We start from the raw sequence: 13,693 nt of genomic DNA, 5'->3' as shown, positions 1-13,693 counted from the left end.
ACTGGTCGGCATTCGCGGATGGAAACGCGCGGTTTTTTCTCCTCATGAATTCCGCGAGTAGAAAAGCCACTTGAATGGGAAACGCGGTTCGTGCGCTCTGCCTTTTGTCGTCGACCTTGCACGCGAACCCTCGGCCCCGTAGGTTCGTCGACCCTTTCTGTAAAGAGTTTTTATGCAGTTCGCTTAACAGCCCGATACGGCTGGCATAGCTAATTTTGAGGCAAATCTCCTGGCTAATTTTAACGAACCCTTTTCGAGGGCGGACGTTGCCGTAAAAAGGTCCATAAACGAGGAAAATTTATCGTCACGTCGGGACTAGATGTTTGTTGCATTCGTTTTTTCCTTTTCAACGTCAGCGTTAATAAATAACCTGTACTTGTTCGCCTTCGAAAAAATCACTCTCCCGCACGAGCCTGGTAAACGTAACTTTATCAGCCGACTTATTCCCCTCGGCGTGGAAAGCGCTGCTACCCGACAGTTTTCCCTTTGTCGACCCGCTGGTAACATTTGCATCCAGCACGATATCGAAACTTTGCCGAGCCGTAAGCACGTTTTGGATATGCGCCCTGGGCTGATGATCGCAACAAATTCCCGACCACGCACCGCGTCGTGAATAAATTATTACGTCAATGCGGACGATGAATCGTTCCAAGATAAACGATGTTTTCCCCCTTTACATTGTTGCGAATGAATAACAATAGCAACCGAGTCACATTGTCGATACACCCTTTCGAAAACAGCCAAGGTATATCAATTTTTACGATACACGCAGGATGAAGCGGCAAAAATTTATTCGGTATTCGATAAAAGTTGCGTATACCTCTACAGGAAAGAGATCCTTTGAAGGTCTCGAGATCAGCTTATCTTTTTCGTAGACGGGAAGACGTATTTCTCTTATGATAGGATTATAGTTGCTTCTCCAAACATCCAGGTTACCCGCTATCTTCCCTTATCGTTAGGGTACATAATCCGACAAACGTTTACTCAACACCCAGACCTCAACGTCCCTCGAGATTCTATCGGTATCCTGGGACTATTATCGATTGCCATTTAACTTGCTACAAATATTATCTGACTCGAGATACCATTTACACGCGTCGACTAAACGTAACCATATATCGTCTATGGGGACTAAAAGTACTCGGGTACCCGTAATAATACATTTTCTCGCGTGTCTAACCTGATACGGTAATTTCTACCGGGCTGGTCAACGCGTTAAGCCTGATCGAAACGTCGCCACGATTCTGTGTCGCGTCTTCGTTGACAGACAATGTCGGTCGAATTCGGTGTCGAGGTGGTACCGTATCTCGGGGTGCGAGTTGCAGGGCCGTAACGAAGGAGTTCGCAACTAGTTTCCCCGGTCCATGTCCTCCGGACGAGAACAATGCCGATACATACAAACACGTACACGGTTTTCACCGATACCAGGAATGGGCCCGACGCGGGCAGGCCTGCCACGAACCGAGTTGCGACAATATCCCGAACTTACCAACGGCAAACTTTTGCCAAAGAGATAGAGACGGAGAGAGAACGAAAGCAGAGGTGGACGACACACCGTCAAAAGGATCGAGCACGTCTGCCTTACGGATATAGAATGCAAAGAGACACGAAAGGGTGCTTGCGATAACCGGGATGGAAAATAGTCTCGTCTAAGTCGTCGAGAATCTTTTGGTAAGGCGATGAAAGATAAAAGACAGAGCCAGGGAATAGACACTTCCAGATAGTTCCTCGCTCGGCCAATCATTACTTCAGTTTTCTGTTCTCTTTAAAGAAAGTGCCAGTTATCGAGTTAATTCCATTCGCGCAACGTTTCCCAGCGCGCTACTCCCGCGAATTAATCCCAGGCTCCGGTAATATATTCCGATTGAATTATTTTATACAGGAACACCGGGCTGCTCTCTTCCTCGCGACCCTTTTATTTTGAATTATTCATCGCTTTGTCGGAAATTGCTTCTGCGCTACTTTCAGTTACACGTTCGCTCATGTTCGAGCCTTGTAGCCGCATTTTCCGCGACGTTTTCACGACCAGTGATTTTTCTTTCCATCCTCGAAACTGCTCGCGATCCATCGAGGAAACGCGATCGCGAACTTATCGGAACTCGGAGGATTCCGAACGATCAGAACTTGCCGTCAAACTTCAAACGACGAATCTGCGTTGGTAATGTCGTTCTACCCTTCGGAAAGTTTCCCGGTCGCTTACAAGATTGCCGAGTTGTCGAAGGCTGCATGTAATTTCCGAACTGTCCTCTGCCGCGGCTGGAAACGCAACCCCTTCGCGCTATTTAGCTCGCGGTACAGAAAACGTTCCCTCGTAAATAACCTCTGACCGCGTCGATTGCAGTTTTCAAACAGTTTCAAATGCTCGCAATTAGAGCCGCCAGCTGTGTCTCGTCGAATACTGTCGTCCGATTCGAGCAACGGAATTTCGCGTTCGTAGGGGTCGTGTGTTTTTCGCGTCCATCTTGATTTACCGTTCACGCGCTTTAATTCGATTTTACAACTGCATCGACGAATTTCGGGATACTTTGTAAACGCGAATTCAAAATGTTTGCTAGTTAACGTTTCTCCAACGATGGCAAATTAATCGATCTCCAAAGGATATGCAAGTTAATTTCGAACGTAAAAATATTAGCTCGCGAATCTGTTGATTTTCGGTCGCAATAAACTGTAGATAGTTGGGTAAAAATTTAATAAAGCATCGCGAAAGTATCGTAAGCTGGAACAGTACATGGGACGGGAGAGGAATTTAATCAAATTTCTATTGCAACTACGAGGGACGATGCAGAGGATCCTTAAACGCGATCCGGTTTATGAATAGAACTCGAACAGTGGTTCATTAAAATTTTCGCGGAAGAGATTCTCAAACGTGCCCTAATATTCGGGCAAACAGATTTCGGATCTGGTATTTTGCCGCAGCGAACGAGGCCTATTGTACGATAGAATACGCATTCAACGCATAATACTGTATACGCGTAACTCATCTAGACTAAAACGGGTATTTTCATTCGAGAGGGCGGTAATTAATTGTCAAGGATATTTAATTTTTCTGAAATAATACGCCTAAACGTATCCATCCCTGTACGCCCACCGTGCAACTTTCGAGCCTTCACCTTTAAACGGGACCAACCGATCGAACGTCAGGAAAACGAGAACGAATCGAACGCGACCGATTGTTGACGTCCACCATCAATGACCCCAATCAACCGATTAACGCTGCCGCACCAATGTCGGCGTTATCCACGTCATCATCGTGATCAGAGCCGATGTCTAAGTTGCTCTGATCATCTGGGTTACCCATCACAGTGGTGGTGGTCGTCCGTGAATATACCCTCAGGCCGGTAACAACCAGCCAGGGAGCAGCATAATATATTCCCGATCCGGTGGCACGATGTTCTAAAGGCGACTATCAAGTTGTGGTCGCCTAATTTACGATCGCAGCAAATGGATGTCGGCTTTAGTGGACGCGGCTACGAAACCCGCTTCCATAGCATCCTCCCTTGGGATTTCGTTATCGAAACGAAAAGTAACGAATCATGAACAACTCGAATAATTTACCTAATTCATACTAGGACAGTTTTTATTTTCGCAGGACCATTCGAAGTTTCAAGTTTTGAGGCAAGTTTTAAACACGAAGTAGCATAAGGAATTGGTGAACGATCAACCACGATCAAAGGGTACGTATTTCATTGACCCGGATGATTCAATCGGTGAAATCTAATCTGACAACGAGATTCGATTCGACCAGTCTACTCAATTCTACCAAACAAAAGGTAGGCGATTGCCATTAGATCCCTATCGGCTAGATCGATTCGATTAGATCAACTGCTGTCGTTGGAGGCGTTAGGCGCCCCGTGAATGTTCACGTAGCTGAAACGCGGAGGAACGTCGAAGAAGGGCAAGGACGAAGTGACGGAAACAATAGCGCAAGGATGAAGGAGAATAAGAGGATGATTGTTCGGTGACGGACCGATCGGTCGATGGTCCAAAGTCGACTGTCAGAGCGCGGCGGTCGTCTGCTGGCGGCGTCGCGACGCTTGCGCCGCAGGTTTCGCGACTCCGTCAGACGGCGCCCCGACGCTGGTACCGTCGGACGGACCGGTCGGTCGGGCCACCAGTCAGCCTCCAGTGAGCCAGCAGCCCTCTCTTTCTCCCTCACTTTACAATACGAGGGCATCGTTGGTGGCGCGCGCGCGCGCCACGCGAGACCCGAAGCAGAATCGTGGATTCACGGACTGGCGGGCCAACGTTGGTGTGGACCGAGTTGCACGCGCACATGCACACCCTCGCGCTAGCTCTCCCTCTCTCCCTGTTCCTCTCCCTCCCCTTATCCCACCTTTCTCCGTCGCACGCTTTCCGACATCCTGCGAGGAGAGTCTTTATCCAGCGAACGACACGAGAGGGAGTCCGAGTTCCTGGCTCGTCCCTCGCGGCTGCAGTGCGCTCCCAAACATCCACGAGACAACCTCGAGGTGTCCGCACGCACGCACGCACCACGCACGCACGCATCAAACCTCCAACACCCACGAGGAGAGGGTGCACCCAGTTGATCCTGAGGACGAGCCACCCGCGATCGGATCGACCAACGACGACGACGACGACGACGACGACGAAAACGACGACGACACCGTGTCACGCGTTCCGACACCAATACGTTTCTTGCAACTTTTGAATCTCGCTCTTCTATCATTTTCAAATCGTTCCACCCTCGTATCCTCGAACCGTTCGATTGCGCGCTACTCTCCCCAAGTGGTGTCCCGTTCGAAAGTCTGTGTGCTCGACCCCGGACTGTGCTCCTCCAAGAACCCCACGGTGCTCCGAACTTTTCGCCTCTCGTCGCGAGCTCCTTTTCCCGCGCGTGTTTCGTCGTGTGCTTTAGTTGTGCTCGAGGAAGAACCGCGGACGGATCGTTCGTGTGATCGGGGACCAAGCGGGAGAGGACGTAACGCGAAGAGAGTGAAGTTTCAGTGTCGGAAGTAAGGAGGAACGATGCGTTGAACGGGGACGATCAACGTACGAGAAACGAATCCTCTCATGGGAAATGATTCGAACGGAAACGGTGATCGAGGACGCGATACTCGACGGAGAAGGTAGCAGCGTGACGCGTCGTCGGCCCTGATCTTCGATCTAAATTTCGCGAAATAACGAAGGAACAGAGTGAGAACGAACGTTCGGATCTGACGGTCGAAATACCTCGATCCATTCGAGAGGGAATTTTTATTTCCTGGTGTTGGAAACTGTTCGTCGACCGATCTAACCGAGTTGCTGGCACACTTTCTGTGCGAGAAACCTATCTGCGTAATTTGCGTGAACATGGTGCGCATCTCTCTCTCTCTTTCTCTCCCCCCCCTCGCCCTGTAAATGAATCCTGTTGATCCGTAGTGTGAAACGAGCGAGGGTTAAAGGACGAGCCGAAGAAGGGTTCAGGGGCGTATATCGACGAATCTCGAGCGTGTAAATAGGTGTACAGAAGGGTCGAGGACGTCGACTTTCATCGAAGAAACTTCGACGCGTTCTTGCTCTTCCTTTTTGTCCTCCCCCGCGCGTACCTCTCTGTTCTCCACCAGCTCACCTACATACGTGATAGGACTGTGTAAAGTGATAAGGGAAACGAGTCGGGGATAAACGAGAAATAATTCGTAAGTTGTATCGCTAAGGACCAGGAGCAGCTCGTGGAACGGTCGAAAGCCGTACTCGAGTCTACTACACGCGTAATCGAAAAATAGATTCTAATTAGAAAACGGAACGAATTCATGTATAAATGTATGTACGAAAAGATACGGTTCAATTTTCTTTAATCGCGTGTGTCTGTGCGTGCGTAGCATCTAATTAATATTCTCTGTCTGTCTGTCTGTCTGTCTGTCTGTCTGTCGCGAATTTTTCTTCTATCGCCGTGGTGGCGTGTTCGATTCTGTTCGAATCCGTTTTAACGAACAAAATAATAAGAATATACAATTCGCATAATAAGCAAGTCGGAGCAGTACGGGTATCCAGCGCTTAGCCTTTTAGCCTTTTGGCGCGATAACTAATTAGCTCGTGGACGTCGTTGAAATCGAAAGCAACGTCGAGCCGCGCGTAGAAATTCGGTGAAGAAAAATAAAATAAAAGAGAGTACTACTATTACTACTACTACTACTACTACTACTCGACACAAGTAGTAAAGGAGAACGAGTCGGGACACCGCGATCGACTTCCAGATCCGTTCGATATAATTTCGCGGAACGTTGTCGTGTCGCGAAATGACACCTTTGCTCGCTTAATTAGCGTCTGAAGCCGATCGAGCTTTAAATCTAAGTGGAAGATAACAAAAGGGGGACCAATTTTTCACGCTCGTTCTCAATCTCTTCCTTATTTTCATCCAGTTTGCCTCTTTCTATCTTGCATCTTCGTGTCACCTATCCGCCTTTATCTCCTTAATCCAACCGCCTAGCGGACATATCCATAAATCTTTCTCTCTGTACGCTCTTGCCGTATTAACTCCGTCATCGTGAGACCGGTCGGTGTACCGGGAATACGAAGAAGGAGTCGCAACCGAAGCAAGCAATAAATCAAGGGCCAACGTACGACTGAGATTCAACGGGGAACAGAAAAGGTGGTAGACCTAGGTCCCGAGGCGAACCGGCACCGCCGTCAACCAGATTCTAAAAAGAAAAAAGATTCGGTCCAATGCTGAAACAACACCGACGACGCTTAATTCGCGAGGAAACTCTGTAAACGGGGATAATCGAGAGTGTTCGAAGCGAATATCGTTTAGTTAAGTGCCCGGAGGAGTGTTGCGTGTTGTAGATCAGGTAGAACAATAGCGTTATCCCTAATCGTTGGAGAGGGTGAAGAGGCGAGGTTATCGAAGGTAACCAGTCATCCAGTCAGCCGAGCAGGGCTCGCATTCGCCGCGAAACATTGTCCGTTTGATGACGATGACATTATCCTGAAACGGGCATGACGCCCCTGGCCTCGAGATGCGACGAGACCACTACCATCCTGCTGTTGCTGCTACTCGAGCTGGCACCCGGAGCACGCTGCTACCCGCGCGCGGCCACCACGTCCGCCTCGACTTTGTCGAGATAGCATCTACAGTCGACGGCGAGGGTGCGAGTGATGCCGCTCCTCGGCAGCATTATGACCATCGACGCCGGTAGTCCGACACAGGCGTCCACCAGCGTCTTCGAGGAGAACATGACGTGGTCTCGATCAACCGGTGCCGCTACGTCTTCCGCTAACCAAGCCCGCACGATCCCAAACGACGAGCAGCATCCACGCCGGCTGCTGTCACTGGCTACAACCACTGTCGCCGATCCTGGTGGCAAACTTCCCGACGTCATCGATCAACGACCGAGCGAACCAGCTGATACGGTGAACGGGAACGATACCGGGATTGGGACGATTGTACAGCGACAGGAAGAAACGAGGAAGAACGGTGGTTGTGCTTGTGCCAGATTGAATCTAGCGACTCGATTCGGTGGCCAGGACACCGCGTCAGGAAGCAGGCTGCCGTTTCTCGTCACAGAACAGAGCGACCAGGTGGAGGTCGCTGCCACCAGCGAGGGTAGCACCGTTGATTCGAACAGCACCGTTGCTCTCGGTATCGGTACCGAAGACATCGAAAGATTGAGAGAGCTGGAACTGTTGTTCGGTTTGGGGGGCATGATGGAGGATCTCGGTGGATCGTTCAATGATTCTTTCAACGAGAGTCTTGGCTTCCCGTGGAACGCTAGCCTGTACAACGAATCGTATTTCGTGTTCGGGGAAAGTATGTACCCATCGGGTTACACGTTACCGCACATCATTATGGCCTCCGTCCTGGCGACACTACTGATGATCGTGATCGTCGTTGGGAACATGCTGGTGATCATCGCCATCGCCACCGAGAAAGCCCTGAAGAACATACAGAACTGGTTCATAGCCAGCCTGGCTGTCGCGGATTTCTTCCTCGGCCTGGTGATCATGCCATTCTCGTTGGCCAACGAGATCATGGGTTACTGGATCTTCGGTTACTGGTGGTGCGACATACACTCGGCCATGGACGTGTTGCTGTGCACCGCCAGCATCATGAATCTTTGCCTGATAAGCCTGGACAGGTTCTGGAGCATCACGCAGGCGGTGGATTACTTGAAGAAGAGGACCCCGGCCAGGGCAGCCCTAATGATCGCCCTCGTCTGGCTACTATCAGCGCTAGTTTGCATCCCCCCTCTGTTGGGATGGAAAAGACCCACTCCGGCCGAAGAGTACCCCAAGTGTAAGGTAAGCGTTTCTTTCACCCGGCAATCTCGTTCTTCCCTTACAAGAGAGGATATCAATTTAGAGATAACTATTCCTTGAATCACTATTGCAAACAGCAAGTTATAAGTGATCGCGTTTCCTCTTCACCAGGAGGAATTAAATCGTTCGAAGAAATCATGGTAGTCCAAAGTACTCGTTCATTCATTACGCCATTGTTACTCATCATCCTCCAAGAGTTCTTAATTACTCTCAGGAAATGAATTTATGATTCCATCGCTCTAATTGATGGATTAGCAGCGATGAAAGGGGAGCGGAATTCAAATTTATTGAATCGAGTTTCTTCGATAATCGCGAAAGGTTAGGGGGTTATACCGTGAAAACCTTTTGAAATCCTACCTACCACCCTTTCACGTCGTCTCTTTAACTCTCGTTATTCCCGACACAATATCGAATTATCCGGTTATCAATCTGCCTACGCCTTAAACGTCAAGTGTGCGTCAGTGTCAAGCAGCTTTAAAGGGCACTAGACCTGTTCCGATTGAAAAATCTCGTCAACTTTCTTCAACGTTCGATTGCCCTTTAAAGCTTCCTTCGGGCAAACGTTAATTATTAAATTCGCTTCAATTTCCCATTCTTTTCAAACGAAATTAAATTCATCTTTTATTCTCAACATTATATCTATCCAGCGATTCGTCTCGAAGGATCCAACAGATTAATATCGCGATTTCTCGCTCACGATTCTTCGTTCGCTGTAGCCCGTAGGTGGTGTAAAAAAGCAAGGTGGTCTATACGGTCGAAGCATTTCCACGGTGTATCCTATAGTGAACGTGCGAGAGAAGGGTTTGAGAGCAGGAGTGGACAAGAGAAGAGAAGTATCGGACGTCTGGCTTTTATGCAACGGCGAAACCCACCCTTATCTTCAACCCCTCGAAACCAGCTTACGTTGGCCTCTACAAAACGCCCCGTAAGATTGGATTTCTACGCCTGACAGTTTGCTTCACCAAGCTGACCCGTACAACTTCACGACCTTTCCCTTTTCTCTTCCCTCTACCTCTTTCTATTTCTCCTTTTTAACGCTTTGTCTTTCATACGATACTCGATTCCCAGCCACGATTTTCCGCCGGTGAACCGGGGTTAACCAGCTCGAAAACACATGGAATTTCCGCTGACAAAGGTTTACAGTTTCCATTGATTTCGTTAACTCTTAGTAATTGGAAAGCCTCTCGAGGTCGTTAACGGTGCGCTGCCGAGGCCGGTTTCAACCTCTGTTTAATTAAGCTTCGTTTCGCGATAGGAACGCGAAACTGTACCGCACGAAATTTTTGGCAGCGACGGTCAAACGGAATTCGCGTTATTAACACGCTCAATCGAGATACGTGAAGCTACCTGTTGTCGAAACTGGAACTACCCCCGGACACGTTGCCGCGGCGATTTCATTCCTCTACCGATATTAATAACCCTCCGAATGTTAAAAGCTCCACGGCGATAAACGTTCATCGAGTTAACCACTGCCTGAGAAAACCTGACTTTTCATTACCTTAACGACGCTGTAACGCGTTAGCTTACTCGTTTGAATCGCGAAGCGTTAACCTTCTCGCTCTCGTTAACTCCGCGTTGCTTCGTCGTTGTACAAACGGTCCTTCAGTTTTTTCGTTTATCCCTGATTTTCAAGCGCTTCGAACGCTAGGCATAATTCGATGTAGATTACGGAATGCGAAACAGAAGTTGATTAACAAAACAACCGTGTTCAATGGCTGTAACTTTCTAGAGGTAATTGAAAACATTTGAGATAATGAGGCTCGTTCCGTTGAAAGCTCCAAGCTGTTCGTACAAGTGCGTTGAAAATCGACAATGAAACGTACTAGAACGAGAACAGATTCAAATTATTCGTCCTTGAGAAATTCACGTGTACCCGTGACGGATAAAATACGGAAAAATAAAGGAACGTGTATCTGGTGCACCGTCGAAATCATTGATCGATAACGTTCTCCAAATGAACATCGAGATGTATCTTAAAGTCAGAGAGAAGTTCTCAAGATCCATTAAAAGTTGCTACACTCGGACTCCTTGGTTCTTGTAAGAAATTCTCCTTTCGTTAACGACTTTGCTTAAATCCGCTCTCTCAAATCCTCGACTTCAGAGATCACGAAAGTCGAGAGCTAGCCGTTCCAACATCTCGTTGACCGTGTGTGTTCTATTTCGCAAACTTGTTGCTATCCTTTTCAAATAAGTAACGAAAGGTATTGCGCTTGAACGTAGGTCGGTTATCGCGTTCGGTTCGGAAAGGAAGCGTATCGTGACGGAAGGTAAGCGATCGGTTATTACGTACACGCGAGTCACGAACGAACGCGTGCGAATTTCTTGGCCGCGTCAATCTCTTGGTCCAAGACTGACTAACTCGATTCAGAAGAGAAAGAGAGAGAGAGAGAGAGAGAGAGAGAGAGAGAGAGAGAGAGAGAGTTGGTAGATGAAATCGGGTGACAGGCAACAGGACGTCGCGCTAGCTGGAATCAAGGGGTTGAAGCTTATCGGGTTAAGCTGCGTGTGTGAACTAAAGTCGGCATTAAGTTCGCGCTTGGATCTCTCGTGTAAAATCCAAGGATCGCGCCACGGATACGTGTAATGCCAAGAACAGCTGCTCGTGTCGCGGTTCTGATGCTTCATTAAGACGGTAAGCAGTTTCGTGAACTTTATTAACCCCTTCACCTATGATTTTTTCGATGGTTGCGTCAGTCAGAGCTATCTATTTATTGCTTCAATTTTAAAATAAATAATACATAGCATTCAATAATCCTTCATTGAGCAAATTACAATTAGAATTAAATTCAAAATTTAACCATACTAGAAATTCCAACCAAATTCAACACATTTGAACTGTAAGCTCAAGGGGTTAAGAGCGATCAGTTTCTCGGAGATGAAATGAAATCTTTTATCTCTGGTAGCGATGATAATTTTGATGGAAACTTTCGTGGTCTAATTATCAGTAGATATCGCGTGATATCGAATATCATTCGACGGTGGAGTTTCTTTAATACGCTGCTATTTTGGCTGTGATTCTTAAAGCTTTCAACGGAGGTAGCAGGAGCAATCTGTCGGTAGTGGTAAAATTAACCTCGAAAGGATCGTTCGCTTTCAAAGCCATTCTCAGCCAGTGAATACTCAACGACGAAGAGTGAAACGAGATTAGAGGAGACAAGGGTGGCCCGGAGGCAAAGTTCGTCGGGCAAGGAAACGAAGGGAACGGGGCCAACGCGTTCGTTCGTTCGTTTCCGTTTCTTCCTCTTCTTTTTTTTTTTCTTTCTCCTTTCTTTCTTCCATCGGTCCACGGAAAGGCTGGCAAACTAATCACGTTAAAAGATTGAAGTCTTACCGCCGTCTTTCCGAGTTGCCAGCCTGCCTCCGGCCGCGAGCATTCGTCCCCCTCCGTTTGTTACCGCTCGGAAAAATCCAGCGACGACGAGCATCGCGACGCTGGCCGTCTCTTTCGAGGGATTGTCAGCTCGGTAATAGCGGCTGCGACGCCAGCTCGCGATGAATTGCGTTAAGAGAAAAATAACGTTGAATCTTGCAAGGAACATTCATTTCCCTCTTCTTTCTTTCGTGGTTTCGCGTCGAGCATCTTGTTATTCTGCTAATTTCGTTTGGAAAACGAACCGCTGACGTCTGGATCACAAAATAAATCCTCTCCGGTGATGATTCGGTCTCAGGTCTTTTTTTTTTCCTTTTTTTCTCAACAGAGTCATTTAGGTCAACCCGGCTAATAGCTTCCATCGATTCTCTTTCCCTCTATGTTACAGCTTGTCTCGAAGCGACCCGCCTCCCTCCCATGATATATGACATAACGGCACGTTACTCGATTCGTTCGTGCATTACGCGGCTATGTTTATTAATCTGACCCACTAGCACGATGCTAAGAAGCGGTGGCGAACTGTCGCGGCGATTCGTTCTGCCTTACGTTGTTTCAACGGCTAGCTTGAATGGGATTGATTGATACCGTAGACAAGAAAATGAACTCGATTTCCCTCCAAGAATACATCCCAACAATCTTTATCGTGTCCCAACATTGTACCCTAATTCGTTCGCAATCGAATGAGAATATTCAACGACCAATCGGCCTACGGACGAAGACATTTAGCCGAGAAATGTCCCGGCGCCTTTGAAATCGGCTCACGAAATCTCGAATCAAATGTCCCGCCCGTTTCGAAGGAAATTGCCAGATAACGAAACAAAAGGAAGACACGATATTAAATCGCAACGAAAACTCGCGTTGGTCTGTGAAATCGTTTAAGTTAATCCTCGTAGAATTTACAAATGGTCGAGTTGTTTATCGGCATGGTGCGCACAGGAAACGTGTAGTAAAACGTTCCGCAAAGCCAGTTGGCGAGCGAACAGGTATTTCAACGAGCACTTAAAGTGGTACCAGACTCCACTCGACGGAATTTGTGGTCGATTAAAGTGTTTCGAAGCATAAAAACGACGATCGTTTCTCTGTCATTCATCCGTGTCATAGTTCTTCAACTAACAGTTTTCAGGGATTGGAAATAAAAGTTGTAAGAGTCCGTAATTAACGGACTCTTTTACGGCAAAGAGCGGTGTACTTTTGAAACATTTGCAGGATGGATCGCTGTCTTCTTTTGCCCGGTGAGCCGAAACTCGTAAACGGAAGCGCGTAATTAAACCGTAATCGATAGAGGCCATTTCCACTCGACGTCCTGGGATTTCAGCAGACGGATTTAGCGTTAAAGGAGACTCGTTTTCTCGACGATCTGTCTCGAAGAAACTTTCCGTTCGGAATCGCGAAAAACAAGAAGCAGAATCTAATTAGTTGAAACAGCAATTATTACTATCAAAGGGGTTGAAACTCGAAAGAAATCACGGCGAAGCATTTTCTTCTCCTTTCGTTTACTTTATAATCGCAGCTCGGGTGCAATTCGAAAGGTTTGTTAAGCAGCCTCTGATAAATAGGAGGGGTTCGTTCGTTCGAGTTTCTCATCACCCTCTCGGGTACGGACGCGCTTCAATCTCCTAATGCGATTAAGTTCATGCTCGCCGCACGAAATGGCCGAGGATGAGCGTAGAGAAGTTGCATCTCTGGGGTGCATTATCCGTTACAAGTTCTAATAAATTTCGACTGAGACGGGCTCACGGTTGCCAGTGACGGTAAGTCGAGCTCGTTCGAGGAATTCCGGTTGGCTCGAATTAACCTGGTCCTAGCTCGAGCATCCGAGTGCTCGGCGAGTAATGAAATGGAAATCCTTTCGGTCTGCCCTTCGAACCTGCCTCGCGGCGAACGGAAATGTTAATCAAACCGTGAACGAGCGTGTTTTTACGATCGCAACCGATTCCACGCATGGAAAAGCGCGGGTGGATTCCACTCGGCTTCTGTACATCATCTAAAGTCGATTCTCTCCATCAACATCCGTTTCCTCTGACCCTCGAAGGCAAGTATTCTTGCATAAAATCGAACCTCCTGCTC

The 13,693-nt window shown here is 47.8% G+C and overlaps 1 protein-coding gene across 1 annotated transcript in view; it reads left to right on the top strand.

Annotated features, from left to right (window-relative positions):
* The first annotated feature begins 4,153 nt into the window (after positions 1-4,153).
* The window catches only part of Octalpha2R (alpha2-adrenergic-like octopamine receptor), an 84,303-nt gene continuing 74,763 nt past the window's right edge, over positions 4,154-13,693 (top strand). Inside the window, exon 1 of the mRNA XM_034323875.2 lies at positions 4,154-8,238. Within this exon, the coding sequence (XP_034179766.2) occupies positions 7,096-8,238 (1,143 nt within the window). The 5' untranslated portion in view covers positions 4,154-7,095. The remainder of the gene's footprint in view (positions 8,239-13,693) is intronic.

This window comes from Osmia lignaria, chromosome 11, assembly GCF_051020975.1.
Source record: "Osmia lignaria lignaria isolate PbOS001 chromosome 11, iyOsmLign1, whole genome shotgun sequence".
Taxonomy (NCBI): Eukaryota; Metazoa; Arthropoda; class Insecta; order Hymenoptera; family Megachilidae; genus Osmia; species Osmia lignaria.
Note: the sequence above shows the minus strand (reverse complement) of the source record. Positions and strands in the feature narration are given on the sequence as shown.